Raw genomic sequence first — 20,244 nt, forward strand, 5'->3', positions numbered from 1 at the left:
CGCCTAACATTCAGACCAATAAGAGAGCAACTTGTTTTTAGATATGATTTTCAGATACGCGTATTGGCTTTGGCAATATGTTCCGACTTAGATCATAAATATTCTTTAGTGAAATGTACATCCCAACCAAAATTTCAGTATGCACATTTTATGAGAACAATGAATACAAATTCAGAAGGTTCAGTATCTGTGCACTCCGTACTCCATTAACGAATTGCGTAATAAAATGTCTAAGATTTTGGGGCATGCCCTCTTTGCATTTTGTGCAGAATTATAAGTATACAATATATAATAATATATATAATCACAGATGGTCTGAAACGGTGGACTCTTAAGTCAGATAACACGCTTTTACGTAATGTATTGCCATTGCTCCAGTAAACGGTTGGCGTGCCATGTCCAGAAATTAGTAAAGGGAACTCAATATTCATCACTAAAGCAATTAGCCGAGAAATATTTCCAGAAATATTGGGAAAAAACACAAAATATTTATCAGAATCATCGTTAAAGTATTTTACGGAATGCAAAACGCGTTATTTAAAAGCGGAACAGATGTCATATGATTTTCAAAGTACGATCTTTATGTTTATTCATATAATTTGCGAAAGGAGCACAGTCCGCTGACATGTGCATCGTTATGCACTACATTATGGGGACGTTTTACATCGAGGTTTTTAACATTTCAAAAAAACAAAAGCAAAAACTCGCGTTTTAAAACTATTGAAATAAGTATTTTTTGAAGGATATGTGTGCTTTCGCGATAACCAAAACTTAAAAAAACAAATACAAGCAAATAAATTTGAATGAAATAAAATATATTTGAAAAAAGCCCTAACTGGGATCTTATTTTGATCAAATTGCGTTTATCAAAAAATCCCGATAACCCACAGCGAGGTAACGCCGATGAGATTGAAATTCTAGTTATCGTATTCCCACGTATTTTATTTCAATTTGTGACGATGACGTCGTCTGCTAAATAACATTGTCACGTGTCCATGTCCATATAGACCATGAATTCTATGAGATTTGAATATTTGGCTATGATGCTATTTCTATTTTATGCATGCATTTATAAAAACGAACTTGCCAAGAGTTAATTTCTAGTTTTGTTCCATGCAGCAGAACGTACGGATATACCAATATGTGTTTCTTCACAACTTCGAACAAGGAAAATAATCCAGTAGGAAATACTGTATAAATTGTAGCGATAATTGAAACCAAATGATGAACTACAATTACAATACATTTTATTTTATAAAGTGTCCCTCCTCCTTTAGTGGTCACCACCCCTCTACAGTAATAAATTCTACCAGACAGCCTATTATCAGATTATGATAGTAACCTAGATCTGTAATATTAGGCGCAGAATAAGCGAGAATAACTGATCAGCAACCGCAGTGGCGTTCAAGCGGCGTTCAAATTCACTCACTTTCGAACAAATCATTACGAGTTACGCTGTATGTACTGTGCTTGTTTGCCAGCATGCTCCGTTTTTTAAACAGATCTTGATGACACTGCGTTGATGGGCTCATCGAAAAATAGGTGATCTATTATTTAGGGTTAACTCGTTAGTAAATACTACAGAAATACGTAACTGATAAATAAATACTATCGTAATAGAATATAAGACTGCGCAATTGTTGAATCCTCTTTCCCATCGAGGTCGGCGAGTAACACGCAGGACAATTTCGATCGTCTCTACGACGCGCGCACGGAAAGGAAACACAAGTAACAACTCCCTGCCACAACGACAAGCGGTTCAAGAACAAAGCGGATAGAACAAGTACCGAATTACATAATTTCAGATCGTTTAATTTTTAATGTTGGATCAGCTTGTTTATAACACGGTACATTGCTTTAACTGGCTACGACATGGGGAGAAAAGGCAAAGCAGATTTCTCAGCCCAGGCGGACATTGCTGGAGACCCGCCGCCAAAGTATATAAGTGAAGACGAATATAAAGACAGTAAGTTTGTACCTAAATCTGATTTTACGTTAAAATTGTAATTTTGGGTCAGATGTGTATTGGATACTGGTACTGACAATCAGAAATTAACTTCACGGAGAAGCAGTGTATTCATGTAAAGCGTCATGACAATTGACAATATAATATTAAGTAATTTCACTGCAATTTATTTAGGATGAATGTTCCAATGCATCACGTGACCAATTTTGTAGCACGTAATCTGTACGTCGACAGGGTGACCTAAAGAAATATGGAAGACAAATTTAATATAAACCAATAGTTTTCAGACAATGTTATTATTTCTAAAAAAGAAAAGTCAATCTCAGAAACGCAATATATATAAGTTTCTATGGACCCCCCCCCCCCTCAAACCCTGACCCTGCGACTCAAATTGACTTATTATTTGTTGACGGAAAAAATCTAGTGTCACGCAACTAAATATTCTACGAATTTGATGTTATATAGGGGGTTAAAATTCAAATGGTTATGTCACGTGAGACCGATACGATTCTAGTGCGAATGATGCCACATGCAGACCTGTTTTCAGTGCTGTCATCTGGGGAGGAATGTTTGTTTACCGGGCATGGGGCGGCATCAGCATCGCCCAACGTCTGAAACGGTAAAACCGACATTCTCAAATATAAACATCTTTTGGTAAGCAAGGCGCTTAGAAGTTGTCAACCTACTAGTTTGTGATAATATGTAAACACAAACAAAAATATACAATGGAAATTAATAGGAGCGAAGAAGATTCCCGACTCTAAGTTGGTTGAACAATTGACATGTAAAGTACATCTCTGTCAGCCCTAGGAGTAACGGCCTACAATGTTATCGCTAAGGTCGTGTGACGGATCTGTGGACGAACTGTTGCATCAGACAAGATTGAAAATAATGATGAAATACATATTTACGAAAGATGATTATCACAATAAATCAATATATTGACATTTAGGCAGGGGAAAAACCAATACATAAAGTGCGGTTATAACTAGTCGTATGAAATTTCAGGAATTTTACCATTAGACGATCAGCATTCTGTTTAACGGTTGTTATGTTGTTTCTTCAACGCCATCACAAACTGAATCTACGTTTTTTCAGCAAAAACTACTACGAGTGTGTTTAATTGACATGTGACACAAACACGCAGGCTACACGGAAAATATTTATTCAACATCGATGATGGCTAGTAGTAAACAAAATCAGTAGTACATTTCAAGCCGATTTTGTTTATTCTGGTCCAAACAATTCAGCTCCCTGGCTACTATAATACTGAAAAGTTCAGACAAGTAGTTCAAATGTTCAATTTATAAGCAGTGGTTATCTGTTGAACTTTAGAATTTAGAACTCTTCAAAATAAACCCTCTGCCACCCATTGTTGAAAAGCACGCGGCGGAGTGTTATCATTACTAGCTGTAACACGTATTTAGTTTGCCGCTGATCACACTACAAGACAGACAGTCTTTGATTTCAAACACTGTAACATTAATGATTTTACTCGATATAGTGTACAAATTGCAAATTGGTTGTGTCCAATGTCCAACACCAAATACCAGGAGAGGAGAGGAAGTTGGAATGGAATGGGTTTTTTTTTCAGAATAGACTCTTGGTGTTAAAAATTGCTACTATGAATTTGACCATATTTTCACAGACAACACATTAACAAATAGGCTTATTTTCAGAGTGTTTTCTGATGCTCATGCCTACACATGTTCGCGGAGGGATACCCGAAACAATCACAACGCTTCAATCTGAAAACATCAACATGTTCGCGGAGGGATACCCGAAGCAATCACAACGCTTCAATCAGAAAACATCAACACTGTTAATTTTGATCTAAAAAATTAGTCCGACACTTTACCAAAAATATACAATAGTTTAAACTCGGATTCATCGTTGCATATTAATTTAATGCACTTTCATATTTCGTTGTGGTGCATATTGAGCCAAAGTGGTTCCAGTGCCGCTGTGGTTATGCCATGCTGCGATAATACTTTAGTTGAAAACTTAACAAGTGTGTACAACGTTATAAACATTCAAAATAACCTAATAATGATATAAGTATCATAATGCAAGAATAATTCACAGTAAATGAATTAAAGCGCATCCGTTGAAATTTGTGACGTATATCGACGCGTTTTTTTTTTTACAAAATCGAGCACTCGTTGCACGACGAATATGACGCTTTAAACCGAGCTTTGTTCATCTCCTAAATTATTTTTATATTTGCGATCATCTACGAGCAAAAATTCACTAAAGATAACCTGTTTAATGATTAACGTTGACCTAGTCTTGTTTGAGTTGATAGAAGAATGTTTGTTGCAGACATACCTACGAGAGCGTAATTTCATCTAAACTATTAGAAATGAATCACGGTTTCAGCGAATTCCTTACATCTCTATCACTAATCCAATGGCCAATCTTGTACTCCTAACCAAACATCTAGGATACCGAAACAATCCTGTAAATTTAAACAGAATATTGAGTTTTTGAGGTTTAATTCTGTTTAGACCATGGTATGCAACGTTACCCAGACAACGATCACCCCCATTGATGTCCGTGAACTTCATGTAGACTGTGTTGTATGACAAGCTTTGATGACAGCGTTGTCGTGTTCAAGTGTAGATTAGCGATCAAGGCGTATCTTTGCCCGCCAAATCAATCTTAATTAGCATTCAATTTTGTAGTTAAAATGTGAATTTCCAACCCACAACCCAAGGTTCAGAATTTAGAGCTCGCGAGCTCAAGAATTCAACTAATGTAAAACATTGCTTAGTCATTCAAGTTACATACAGTATAAAGGTCAATCGACTTATCAGGATATTGTTTGTAAACAGTGTATAAATGTTGACAAAATAAAGAAGGAAACAAACAAAGATGACAGAACTGACTCATCCGAATCAACAACTACTGATATAGCCAGTTGAGTTAGAAGCCATGATATCAACAACAATTTTGCAAGTTGACAACAAGTTGTAAAGTTATTGAAATAGAACATGCTCCAGTTACAAGTTGTTAACACAAAATGGCGCACACCTCCATGCCGAACATAAGTAGGTTAAATATACAATGTGAGCATTACTATTTTAAGATGTAACTTGATTATTTGGAAAATGTTTTTTATTTAGAAGTTTCTAAATTAGACACAATTTTGATTCTTATATAGTGCAGGTCGTACTCTGTACTCTGTAATAACATTTGAGACCTACATATGGTTACCTATATGTAGATAACGATCAACACATCAAAGTCAAGGTATAGACATTCTTCGCTTACGTGGCAACAATTATAGAGCACCTCATCGTCTGCAGTGCTTTATATTACAGCAACATTGAGGAGGTTCGTTGCTACATACCATTTCAGCACAGTGCTAGGACAGTCTAGATTTGAGACTATTGCAATAAAATGACAACTTGTAATTAATATTAATTAAGTAGAATGCGATCGAAATATGTCAGTTTATAGTAGTGATTAAGTCTATATTCAGCTTCACGATAGACAGTGTCAGCCTTTATTACAGTATTTGCACGGAGCGACGAATATTGTTATCTTCATGGTATGATAAAACATACATATACACACATATTCTCATAACTGTAGTTATATCTCTAAGCGTGTCAACATGTGTGAACCTAACAAATGCACTCTGGGATCACTACTTATCAGCTGGAAACGCATACGCCCAATACATGAGTGAATTAAATAGTTTCCGTTCATTGACATGTGTTTGAGATTATATTTGTTTGAACGTGTTTGCCAGCCAAAGCCAGACACTGCAATACAATGCCACTGAATCATTTACTCATACATATATCTGTAGAGTAGGATCATAGGATCATGAATATTCACTAGTAAGGCCATTATCTCATTAAGAATAATTCACAAACAACGCTGGCAAGTAGTGTTATCGTAGCAAACACCGTGGTTCAATGTTAGAATTGTGATACGCCGGTATAGCAACAAAAACGTTATTAGTGATTAGTATCCGACACAAGCTATTCAAATGTGAACTTTTTCATTTCACATCGATATCCTAACATCAATTTGAAAGAGAATAATTTTAAATCTTAGAAATACGAACAAATTAGTCACCTCCATACAAATGAATTCTGTCTTTAATGGGATACTTCAATAATCACACTTTCTAATGTAACTGGAATTATATGTTAATTACATATTACAAAACAACTGGAAAGTGGTGAATGCTGTCTACAATGCTCGTCCACATACTTATGTTGTTAGCAGACAATTATATTAACAATGCCTTATCTTACCAACGAAGCATCTTTGATTGATCTGAAAACCAATATGTCTAGAGGACAATGATCTTCATTGTAGGAGGAAATAAATTGAATCGATTGCTGACTTAAACAGATTTTCTTATCAAGGACATTTGTTAACATTGATTGGTTGGTTTGATTGGCGGATCAAAAGAACCATTGTCACGGCAGCAAACCCCATGCATATTGGCACATGTGAAGTAGAAATAATATCTTATAATCAATAGTTATAAGTGCTAAAGCAAAGATACACGTCCAAAAAACAATAAACAACAAGTAACAATAAATTTGATATGAGAACCATATGTAGACAGACCTCAAGCACTACAAATAATGCGTTTCCAAAACAGGGAGCACATATAGTGTCGTGTAGTACCATGTATGGTACACCAGATAATGACATGAATGACTTCTGAGATTATCTTTGTAATACATTACTTAATTGAAAACATATCATTTTGGGCATTTGGAATATTGATCAGAATTTGCAGCAATTCGGAAGGCTTCATAGTGTACATCGAACTGTGAAAATGATGACACGTGTCTCAATTATATTTCTAAACACAAAGACTAAATTTTAATATATTGTTGTGTTTCTCTAGAAGACAGTGTTAGTGATCTGTCGTCTGTCGCTGAGGTGATAGAAGATATGGAGGGAGAAAAGGCTTCGGTAAGGAACATCTAGACTGGTGATTTAACTATTAAAATGAATGTATTAGTATGGACTATAGAATTACTATTTGTTATTTTTGTCTACACATAGATCCATCTGTTCAAGTGGTGTTTTATTAGTCTATCTATTCAGATACTACTGTTGAAGGATCCATTGCTTGAAATGTCTTTTCATATTGGATAATTACCAAAAATATACATAATATATTCAACGGTTCTAACAGCTGTCACCAATTTTTAGAGTGGTATATTGTTCATTTCATGTTAGTAAAACAATATGTCAATTGTATATTTTTCATAGTGATTAAAAGGAGAGAATTCATTATAAAATTAGCGATTGAATTATGAAGTTTATATAGCAATCCATCATTTCATTTGTGGCATGGAATAAATAAGTAATCTGAAGATATTTTTTTTCTTAGTTTTATCTCCTATCTTGGAATTGTGCATCGATTCTACGACTCGAATTGATACATATGCCTGGCAGTTATCACTCGTGTCTGATGACAGAACATATCGCGAGATTTTATATTCTGTATATTGTTGTGTTGATTGGTGCAACTAGACCATGTGACCTTTAAAAGCCACAAACGTTACCACACTCACATAATTATAAAAGACCAGTGGTAATATGTATTTTTGCTTTTTTGTTCTATCGTTCCCAAAAAAACGTCCCCCTCTCGTACCTTATATATATATATTGTAATATTTAATTCGACAGTGCTCTGAGAGATATCCAAAGCAAATTTATTTTATTCTTGGAATGGAATTTTGTGAAAGATATTGCTATTATGGCATGAAAGGTAGGTCGATGTTTATGCTAACAAACCAGTCAAGTCCAATACTCAACTGAATTAGTATTGTATTAAATAAAAATAGAATTGACTTTCATTGTTGCACAATTCAAGGTACATAACAAATGTGATTTAATTTAAATAAATGTGATTTTGCCATGTTTTTGGTAAATTTATTTGTTTTCTACTCATAAGAATAAGTAACTTTGTCATCGTACTGGGATTTAAATCACTCGAATTTTGTCTAAGAAGTCACATTTAAATTGGTCAATACACAAGAAAACAATTCAGGGTATTTATTATTTAAGAAAACATGTGATTTTTACTTGATGCATTCATGTATGTATTTGTTCGTTTGTTTGTTAGCTATTCTGATTCTTTACTTCACCGAAGTTCTTCTCATGAGTGACAACGATGCTACTACTCTATATCACACATTTGCTATGTTATGCTATCTCACGCCGATTGGTGGCGCTATGCTCTCAGATGGATTCTGGGGTAAATACAAGTAAGTTAATTATTTTTTATAATAATTTCAGTAGACATACAACTGACCCGCCATACTGGTTGTACAATAATACCCAGAAACTAGCCAGTTTAACATTTCATTATTCAATAATGAAGTATTATTTCAATTGTAGGCGGTGTATGGCAAAATTAATGTGGCATAAAATCAATCAAATTCGAAATATGGCTTTTGAGTTACACAAATAACAATAGTCGATACGAACAAAACACAATGAAATAGATAAATAAATGTTATACATTTTTTTCCAGAACGATATTTAGGCTCGCTTGGGTATATCTTCTTGGTTGTGTGCTTTTGTCTTTGTCTTCCATTCAGCAAGTACAAGCCGAAGAACCAACATTGTAAGTATTGTACATCGCCGAGTTTAGTACATTACATATAACTGAAAATAAATGACAGGAAACACAGAATATTAACGAAAGATACATGAATCATGGTCTTCATGATAATAACATTCTAGAAAAAAATTGTTGATCTGTGTAATTTTTCATGGTTTATAACAATATTTCATTTTATGACATACCGCGCATTGTATCAACAATATCACGTCTTACTGACATTATACTACTATCACTCAAATAATTTTCTATCAGTAGGATATTGCAATTAATGCACTTTGTTTTCCTTTACTAAGGGGTGGATGCGTATTTTCCTTGCTACTGATTGCCATCGGTACAGGAGGTATTAAACCATGTGTTGCGGCTTTTGGTGGAGATCAATTCAGACCAGATCAGGTAAAACTCAATTCTCAACAATTTAGTATAGAATTCAATTATTTCGATGAAGGAAACTGTGTGTAGTTGAACTGGTAGAAAATCTGATTAATCGCCCCCACAGATGATATTGGAGGATATTTAATGTCGTTTGTTCGAATACAGAAAACTAAGTGATATATGACTTTTAATATAAAAGTATGAACAATAGGAAAATATCAAACAGATAATATAGCACAGTTAACACTATGATATCCCCATGTCTAGCTTTTATTTTTATTATCAGTTTGTATTAATTTGTACACAAGATTAGTTCATTGTTTCAACAATAATACAATGTGTTTTAACATCAAAAATTTGTTAGCGTTGGGGAGGATCGGAGGGCGGAATCGAAATCAACTTATATGCAATATATCCTGACTGAACAGTTCTTGTGATAATCGTAGTGACAGTAGCAGTATCGACAACACATGGAATCGTGTAATTTCTTTTCTTTTCATCAGGTTTTGGAAATCCAAACATTTTTTCTGATTTACTATTTTGCCATCAACTGTGGAAGTTTATTGTCAACATTCCTAACGCCAATCCTCCGAGAAGATGTCCAATGTTTCGGCGGAGATTGTTATCCATTGGCGTTTGGTGTTCCTGCTGCCTTGCTTCTAGTCGCTATAAGTATGTCAACCATTAACCTATGAAACTCTCTTCCGTTTTGCCCATGCTACGTATGGATATAGATGTTTGGAAACTATTACATTGAAAAACGTCTATTTTTTTAAATTTCATTGTACAAAAATTACGCAATAATGGACAAGGCGTTGTTGTTTATTCTCTAAAAGATATTTCCAGTGATATTTAGCAATAAACACTATTATTATTTTTTTCTAGTAATCTTTGTATGTGGTCGATACACCGTTGGTTATATAATTCACCCAGGAACTGGCAACGTCGTTTGGGAATTCTGTAAAGCCATTGGGGTAATAAAATAATCTAATTCTTTTCACGCAGTCTCGCGCTGTCAATCACCTGTATAAGGTAATTAAAAAAGAAAAGAAAATATACATGTATGAAAATTAGTTAAAGTATATGTATATTTTAGCATGCAGGGGTCAATAAAGTAAAGTACAGAAAAGAATGGAAAGGGAAATATAGCCATTGGATAGAATGGGCGTCAGATACATACCCGGTAAGTTTATGAATACCATCTGTACCGCCACCGCCACTCACCTCACACTATACCGCTTTGTTCTCATGTCATGTACATATAAACAACGTGATGACCATATATATGTAAAAGTAATTGAGACGAATATACAATCAGCGGATTCTATATATCTTTCTCTTGTATGATCCTGTAGAGACAATTGATACTGGATACCAAATGCGTGCTACATATCTTGATTATGTATATACCACTACCCATGTTTTGGGCTTTGTTTGACCAACAAGGATCGCGATGGACATTACAGGCAACGCAGATGAACGGCAATTTTGTAAGTACCTTCACTAACATATTTTATCACATATTTGACCAGAGACTGGGATTTGTATTGTGTTATAAGCCGCAATTCACTCTGCAAATAAATCGTATAATTAGTATAAAAGTACGAATATGGAACGTTCATACATGATAGTGAATCGTGTGTCTATTCAATTCAATTCTATTCTATTCTATTCTATTCTATTCTATTCTATTCTATTCTATTCTATTCTATTCTATTCTATTCTATAAATCTATGAACTTTTTAATTAATTTAAAAATGTTTTATTCCAGGGAAATATTTCAATGAAACCTGACCAGATGCAAGTAAGTATATTTCGAGATATGTTTAATGGTGCATTCAGGGATTTGTTTCTAAACTTTCAATAATTTTACTAATTTTATTTTATTGTTAATTCCTTTCTTAATTCCGGTGCACATGTACCTTTGGTGGATGATTACTGCATAAATCCTTGCTGTAATATTCATCAACCTAAAAGCCGATAAACTAAAACTTGAGTAGGAGCTAAACTTGAAAGGAAATTATCTCTATATGTGTTCATTAACATATCCTACATACGTTTTCATATCACAATGCTACTGTTATTTGCTGAAATATCTGTTGTACATATTTGTAAATAGAAGTTATTAATCCTACCTAATATTGACTATATTCGCCTTTACTTGTCAGACAGTCTGCAAAATAGTCTTTCTGCATTTAATCAATTTGATTATTTTTTATTTACTAATACTGTATCAATATACTACGCTGCGAATTGCAAGCGTAACATCAGTTATTTATCCTTATAAATGTCTTACTTGCTGGTATTTTTGATTTAGAATTTTCTGGGGATAACATACTAGATATAAAACAGAAAAAAAAATTCTCGTAAATCAAGCATTTTTTCATGTGGTAAATTCTCATGAATGAGTAACAGAATATGTGACCTGTCGGGTCATGGATAAGGATGTATGCGACGTTTATGGATGCACGACTTTTTGTGTGCTAATTTCTAATATCATTTGAACAAATGATGATACAAATTGCCAGGCAAATGCTTGAAATCAGTTGTTTGAATTAATTAGTAAATTTAAATTATTTTCATAATTCTACATTATCTTTTCAGATTATGAACCCATTGTTTATATTGCTGCTGATTCCCATATTTGATAACTGTATTTATCCGCTGTTACGAAAATGCGGCATACGATGTACGTATCTACAACGTATGTGTTGGGGCATGTTTTTCGCTGGATTTGCCTTCTATTGTGCTGGATTATTACAGATAAAAGTAAACGTAGGTATTGGATTTATTCACGTTTTCGATACTTTGAAGATCGAGTGACAAGGTTACGAGGATTAGGGACACTTCTGTACCACGGTCACGATACAGTGTCACAAATGTGAGCTTTAAAATTAAATATTTATATAAAACATCTAAAACGTTAACTATTACATAAATACCAGTCTATAGTAAGAATTCTGTTCTCGGATATTTAATTCAGATTTAGTGGCGTAAATAAAATCTGAATAACTAACTATATAAACGTCTACTTTATTGGCTAGTCGGGAAGTTTGATACACCGGTTTTTGAACGCAATTGATTGTAACGTAAAATGCTCGGAATCGTGCAAAATAGTTCGTTCCACTGGGATTTGATCAACATTGCATACTAATACCCGATCTCTATTCGGTTATCCGTCGCTCGCTGTCATTTATCCCATCTATCAAAAGTCTATAAACAGAAACACGTGCAAGTGTGGACAAAATATACGGTCCGTACTATAAAACAAACGTTTGTGTACCTGCAGCAATATAACATCCTGTCATGTTCGCGTGTAAAGCTACCATAAAGCAACATCTAGTGTGTATATTATTGTATACGTGAGAAAGTTTTGATGGAGTAGTAAAAACTTTAAAGCAAAAACAGCAGTGAACATGCTCACTGATTGAGATTGCCGATTACACACAGTCATTACGACATTTCTAATCATACAATGCTGATGATATCTTTGCAGGAAACCAATGTAGTTACACCATGTATTATTGAAGAGTCGGGTCAGACCGGTATGATTGTTTTCAATGCAGCGTCGTCTAATATCAGTGTAAAACAAGGCGATAATGAGGTGTTTGAAGTGCCCACCAGAATGGTAAGTATATTACAGAGTGTTCGTATTATTCGCAATTCAGAAAGAAAGAAAAAACATAACGAGACATACTATGCTGCAAACTCAGTAGACAGAAGGAAAACATAAATATCAGTCAAATACTATGTTGTACAAAAAAAACAAAGAGTAAATTCATTTTAACGGGTTAAGGCTTAAAGTGGCATGGTCGTCGTACAGAGATTGTTCAAATTTCGTGTAAACAAACAACGTATATACGTCGCTATGGGTCCCACATCTGGCGCGATGCGACGGCTCTACCTGGTTTAACAAAAGCCGTCTCTTAAAAAAGGAGGAATAGCTCCCCGAATTCAACATAAATAACCGGTTATGTACTCAAACCGGAAGCAAATACTAGTATCTGTCTAGGCAGATTAACACCAATTGAGTAAGTTTAACGATAAATCAGAGATGTTTAGAATAAACTACTGGTTACGTGATTTATTGCGTGCAAATTGTCGAAGAACGTCGGTATTTCACGAGTTTATGATTTTCTACCTACTCTCCACCCCAAATCAAGGAAGTCATTAAGTTTATTTTGTTTGTTGGTAAATCAATGAGAAGTTGTTTTTATTTGAATCGTGGTTATGTGTAACCATGCGCTTTATAGTAGTTATAACCGTAGCGCTTCCCAATCGCCATAATATACTGACAAATGTTGGCGTAGACTGAATGTTCAATGAAACGTGAGTGGTATAATTTGTTCTCAGCGTTAAGCATTTTTTTTTCACTATTAAAAGAATTCAGATCATATCGAGACAACCCCGGGTATCTTCCAAATCTCTGTAAGCAGTGACACCAGCGATCAAATAGACTTCTCGATTGACTTGGTAGATTGCTCGTCTAACAGACTTATTGTCGCCGATTTTGAGGACGCTGACGGAGCTCTCATTCTAGACGCCATTTTGGTAAGTCAATGTTTATGTTTATATTTTTTCAAATGTATCGCTTAAGTAGCTAATACTCATTTCCAGAAGCTGATCACATTTTATGCAACCGATCTGACATAGTAGTCATAATTCAAACGCGCCCAGACGTTACCAGTTCGTGGTAAAACCGTGGGATCAAACTCAACATCATTGTCAATTATAGTTCCTGATGTAAGATAAGACAATTTGGTTTTACAAGTTATGTTAGATCATATAATGTGGTTTACAAGTTATGTATGGGTAGACAATTTCCATATGAACACCTCGGTATTGATTGGAATTTTCATATGAGCACCACAATATCGATTTATAATCTATATTTGATCACATCAGATCGGTTTGCATCCGCGATGAATACAACCGTATGGGTTAGTAACCTACATATGAATACTACCGTCACAGTTAGCAATCTGCATATGAATACAACCATATCGTTTTGCAATCTGCGTATGAATACAACCATATCGTTTTGCAATCTGCGTATGAATACAACCATATCGTTTTGCAATCTGCGTATGAATACAACCATGTCGTTTTGCAATCTGCGTATGAATACAACCATATCGTTTTGCAATCTGCGCATGAATACAACCATATCGTTTTGCAATCTACGAATACAACCATATCCGTTTACAATCACCGTATGAATACAACCATATTGGTTTGCAATCTGCGTATGAATACAACCATATCGTTTTGCAATCTGCGCATGAATACAACCATATCGTTTTGCAATCTACGAATACAACCATATCCGTATATCCGTTTACAATCACCGTATGAATACAACCATATTGGTTTGCAATCTGCGTATGAATACAACCATATCGTTTTGCAATCTGCGCATGAATACAACCGTATCGTTTTGCAATCTACGAATACAACCATATCCGTTTACAATCACCGTATGAATACAACCATATTGGTTTGCAATCTGCGTATGAATACAACCATACCCTTTTGCAATCTGCGTATGAATACAACCATATCGTTTTGCAATCTGCGCATGAATACAACCATATCGTTTTGCAATCTACGAATACAACCATATCCGTTTACAATCACCGTATGAATACAACCATATTGGTTTGCAATCTGCGTATGAATACAACCATACCTTTTTGCAATCTGCGTATGAATACAACCATGTCGTTTTGCAATCTGCGTATGAATACAACCATATCGTTTTGCAATCTGCGCATGAATACAACCATATCGTTTTGCAATCTACGAATACAACCATATTGGTTTGCAATCTGCGTATGAATACAACCATATCGTTTTGCAATCTGCGTATGAATACAACCTTGTCGTTTTGCAATCTGCGTATGAATACAACCATATCGTTTTGCAATCTACGCATACAACCATATCCGTTTACAATCACCGTATGAATACAACCATATTGGTTTTCAATCTGCGTATGAATACAACCATATTGGTTTGCAATCTGCGTATGAATACAACCATATCGATTTGCAATCTGCGTATGAATACAACCATGTCGTTTTTCAATCTGCGTATGAAAACAACCATATCGTTTTGCAATCTGCGTATGAATACAACCATATCGTTTTGCAATCTGCGTATGAATACAACCATGTCGTTTTTCAATCTGCGTATGAATACAACCATATCGTTTTGCAATCTGCATATGAATACAACTATGTCAGTTTACAATCTGCGTATGGATACAACCATATGGGTTTGCAATCTGCGTATGAATACAACCATACTGGTTTGCAACCTGAAAATGAATACAACCATATCGTTTTGCAATCTGCGTATGAATACAACCATACCTTTTTGCAATCTGCGTATGGATACAACCATGTCGTTTTGCAATCTGCGTATGAATACAACCATATCGATTTGCAATCTGCGTATGAATACAACCATATCGGTTTACAATCTGTGTATGAATACAACCATATCGGTTTTCAATCTGCGTATGAATACAACCATATCGGTTTACAATCTGCGTATGAATACAACCATATCGGTTTGCAATCTGCGTATGAATACAACCATATCGATTTGCAATCTGCGTATGAATACAACCATATCGGTTTACAATCTGCGTATGAATACAACCATATCGGTTTTCAATCTGCATATGAATACAACCATATCGGTTTACAATCTGCGTATGAATACAACCATATCGGTTTGCAATCTACGTATGAATACAACCACATCGATTTGCAATCTGCGTATGAATACAACCGTATCGGTTTACAATCTGCGTATGAATACAACCATATCGGTTTTCAATCTGCGTATGAATACAACCATATTGTTTTGCAATCTGCGTATGAATACAACCATATCGGTTTGCAATCTGCGTATGAATACAACCATATCGATTTGCAATCTGCGTATGAATACAACCATATCGGTTCACAATCTGCGTATGAATACAACCATATCGGTTTGCAATCTGCGTATGAATACAACCATATCGGTTTACAATCTGCGTATGAATACAACCATATCGATTTGCAATCTCCATATGAATACAACCATATCGGTTTTCAATCTGCGTATGAATACAACCATACCGGTTTGTAATCTGCGTATGAATACAACCATATCGATTTGTAATCTGCGTATGAATACAACCATATCGATTTGCAATCTGCGTACGAATACAATCATATCGATTTGCAATCTGCGTACGAATACAACCATATCGGTTTGCAATCTGCATAATAATGCGTCACATGGCCAAGAGTGAATTAAGTCACAATGTATAGTTATAACGAAATGTCGCCGTAATTTTCAGGTTCCTGACAAATACGAAAAACCTGACAATGGCATGGTGTTTGCGAGGTAAGTAACTCAATTTGATATTAATTGGATTTAAGTAAAGGCGCATGTAAATATGAATGTTTTTCGGGATCTAATACGCAGATTATTTCTTTACCTGCTCCGTTGTTTTATTTTTGTTGTATTTTGACATGAACATGAGTTTTCATAAAAATAACGATATAATATATTACCTGGTCTTTCGCGTAATTCTGGAGACTTGTCTGTTACTCCTTGGGTTTCTAAAACGTGGATTGACAGCGAGGAATGCATCTCTGGTTAGGATCTGCCCAGATATTCATTATTTTGTATACATTACAAAAATAGAAATATTAATATGTAAAAAAATCCGTTTGTTTGTTTTTTAGTTATGTGTTCACACTTGTACTTGGGGATGGGGATCTCTTAGTAGATTTGGATAGTGAAGATTATGATTATCATGATATAAATGCAACACTTACACCAACCTTGATGAACTACCCTGAATCTGAGTTCCGTGTGACGACGTGGCTAGAAATAGAACCAGGAAGGTAATTGTCATTTGTATTCCAAAACTTACTACATCAACAATTTATTAAAACACATGAAAAGCACATTATTTAAAGCGCGGTAGTCGTCGCGCTGCGCATGTTCGACATTTGTGTTGATAAATATTGATTTTCCCACAATCCAATGCGCTCTTCAAATGGAAATCACAAGTATGAGGTTTGACCTGGGCGCGACTATCACTGATTACCGCCGGTGACTCCGTCGATACCTTCCAATCACATGAAAATTACTTAATTAAAGCTTGGAAACGTGTCAGCTCGTACTCGATGATCTGCGCAACTGTCAAAGTCGCCATCTTTGTTTATATGAGACCCACATATCTCGCACATGCGCAGCGCGACGACTACCGCGCTTTAATAAATTGTGAGAAGTGAAATAAGAGTTGGAATTTGATGCCTGAACACTGAACATAACGCCTTGTGAATACATGTATATTAAAGAGCGGTGGTCGTCACGCAGCGCGTGTTCGAATTTCATGTAAACAAAAGTTGTATTTTATACGCGTTGATTACGTCGCTATGAACCCCATGTCGAATCTGACGCGGCGCGACGACCACTGCTCTTTAAAAAGAAAATAAATGCATGAAATTCAAGTGCCTGCGATTTGAAAGTTTACAAACAATTAATACTAGTATTTGTTTATGTTTGTTTGTTTGTTTGCAGCTACACTGCATGTGTACACGAGGTCGATAGTGAAGAATGTAAGTCAGCGGAGGGGCTCGACATTTATAATGGTGGCGCCTACACTACCATATGGCATCCCATAACTCCTGGAACGGAGGTACACTATCTGTAAAAAGGCGACAAAATCTAACAATAATTTGTAGTTGTCTTTTTACTAAATACGATAGCACATGCGATAATGCTTTATATATGGAAAACAAAATAACAGAATGCCTCTCTTGTTTTCTGTTTTCTGTTATCAGGAGAATGGTGTAATTATGGACGAACACGAAACTGTGCCGGCCAACGCTGTGCCTATGCTATGGCAGATTCCTCAATACTTACTGATCACGACTGGAGAGGTCATGTTTTCTATTACTGGTCTAGAATTCTCATATGCGCAGGTGAGTCATCTCATTATTTTGCATGAATAAGTTGTTTGGTAAACTATTGCATTACGTTGTTTTGCTCGAAGTTGTAATATGATAAAATCAACTAAAACTGGGATCACAGACAGTTGGGAATATTGGGAGTTAAAGGAGGGGTGTTAAAATCAAAACTAAGTATTTAGTAAAAGGAATTGAGCCCCAAGCGACGACAACAACGCACGCTAAAAACGCAAAGACTCATGGGTATAGATCTGCCGCATGCGCAGGTGACAAGTTCCCCGCTTTAATAGTGTGATGTTCAAACTGTCTGAATTTTAAAAACATACGAACCTGCATCAATACATAAAAGCACCATACCGCGCCGTGTTCGATATGGCTCCCACTGCTCTCCAAAACTCAATAGGACGCCATGTTTACTATCGTGGGACCAGTTACACACGAATATCAATGAATATTTGCCATTCATATTGTATGTTTCTTTCCTTCTCTCACTAGGCCCCGGCCTCTATGAAATCGACACTACAAGCTTTCTGGCTTCTGACCGTCGCTGGCGGAAATTTACTCGTAATTATTCAGACCTCCGTAGTTTCCCCCAGGAGTATGGTAAGTACGGTGGCCACCATCGCACACTGTGACCCTCATCAGACCATCAAAACGTACATCACATATACACTCTCACCAACACTAATCATATTTGCTGGAAGCGGTGTTTCATTCATTCATTCATTCATATAAGGAGGAAAGTAGTGTAGCTCTCATTTTATCTCATTTATTTTAGTAAAAATGCTTGTATTCCATGAAGTTTTATTAAATGTCAGTGCTACCAAATATTTCGAATACAAGTGCATTGTAGATATGGTGTTCGTCTGAAACATATTATGCTACACTGTTGCAATGAGTATATTTCGTCATGATTTTGTTTGATATAATATCTTGATATGGTCCATGATGTATCGTACAATAAAAAACGGTTTGGTTGCAAACATTTTCGTAGATAATACATACGTTTACGCAAAGGCAAATCCGGGACGAATTCGCATGCGCTTTTTTCAGTAATTACGTACGCTAAATAGACAAAATGAATGCGACTATGATCACCATTAATTAATTAATTTATTTATTTATTTATTTATTTATTTATTTATTTATTTATTTATTTATTTATTTATTTATTTATTTATTTATTTATTTTAAAAAAATGTTGTAGTCATTTCTTTTTATTGTTACTCCAGTTTCCCACCGAAAACGTGATTTAAATAATTATGTTCATTTTCACCGATTACAACATGTAGCATGTAGCACCTTCTCAAGACCGAAGGCTGAACTTTAGGTTGACCCCTTTTCAGAAAAGTTACTAAAATAATGACTCTATACTGGAGAAACACACTCCTATCAATGTACTTTCCTAATAGAAGTGGCCTCTTGAGTTACATTCGTAATCATCCGCAACATCAGGAGCATGCAACAGTCATTTTGTTTTGCATAGCTTATATTACCCATTGATAATCGTAATTTCTAACCCATTTTTCAGCACGTCGACTTCTTTATTTTTGCAACCTTGATGATGATCGTAGCTGTGATATACGTTGGAATGTCGTACTGGTACACGTACATAGAACCAAGTGACTATATATTGGAGGACGAAGAAGAAGACGACGAGAAGAAGGAGCCAATCGATGGGGATGATAGATCATCCAACAGTTCATTACCTGAAAAAGAAAACTCTCTTGGAATGACAAATATGGCAATGGATAAATCAGATTCAGATTCAGACTAATACATCATTGATAGTCAGTGGTGATAAATAAAGGGGTACTGAATAGTATATACCCGAAACACTTCGCGGTGCCAAACATTGTTTTCAATTAAAGCTATGAAGAGTATTGCGACGTATGACTATTATATAATGCATTACATCAGAACAACATCTATGCTACTAATGACAATGTCTGTTCTGTGCTTCATCTAAGATTTACCTAACCAACAGCCTCGGTTTTACTTTAAATGCTGTGTTAACTCTCAGAATTATGTCATTTTTACGATATTCATGATTCCAATGTAACTCGGAAAATGTGTTAAATCATTGAGCATTTAATTTTACTGTGCATAAATGCCTGAATGTGTTGGCAATGATTGTTTACGTAATTAATGATATTTTTAAAGTGAGTCGCTATTTTTGTCTTTGGGGTGTGTTTTCTTATGGGTAGACAATTCTTCATAAATTAGAGTTTATAATTTCCTGGTGTTAAATGTATCTAGTTCTTAGGGTTTTAAGTAATTTGCGCTATGTTAACCGTATTATGGTCTTTATT

At 35.2% G+C, this 20,244-nt stretch overlaps 1 protein-coding gene across 1 annotated transcript; it reads left to right on the forward strand.

Annotated features, from left to right (window-relative positions):
- Positions 1 to 1,872: 1,872 nt before the first annotated feature.
- LOC102800973 (solute carrier family 15 member 2-like) lies at positions 1,873 to 19,709 on the forward strand. Its single transcript, XM_078011071.1, has 20 exons — positions 1,873 to 1,966; positions 6,846 to 6,913; positions 7,637 to 7,718; positions 8,076 to 8,217; positions 8,487 to 8,579; positions 8,873 to 8,972; positions 9,455 to 9,623; positions 9,837 to 9,925; positions 10,048 to 10,134; positions 10,307 to 10,441; positions 10,723 to 10,755; positions 11,556 to 11,726; positions 12,448 to 12,663; positions 13,335 to 13,502; positions 16,309 to 16,355; positions 16,700 to 16,861; positions 17,544 to 17,661; positions 17,807 to 17,947; positions 18,428 to 18,535; positions 19,464 to 19,709. Exons 1-20 carry the CDS (start codon positions 1,873 to 1,875, stop codon positions 19,707 to 19,709), a joined length of 2,469 nt encoding a protein of 822 aa, XP_077867197.1.
- Positions 19,710 to 20,244: the final 535 nt, after the last annotated feature.

The sequence above is a fragment of the Saccoglossus kowalevskii genome, chromosome 22, assembly GCF_978046115.1.
Source record: "Saccoglossus kowalevskii chromosome 22, keSacKowa6.1, whole genome shotgun sequence".
Classification (NCBI taxonomy): domain Eukaryota; kingdom Metazoa; phylum Hemichordata; class Enteropneusta; family Harrimaniidae; genus Saccoglossus; species Saccoglossus kowalevskii.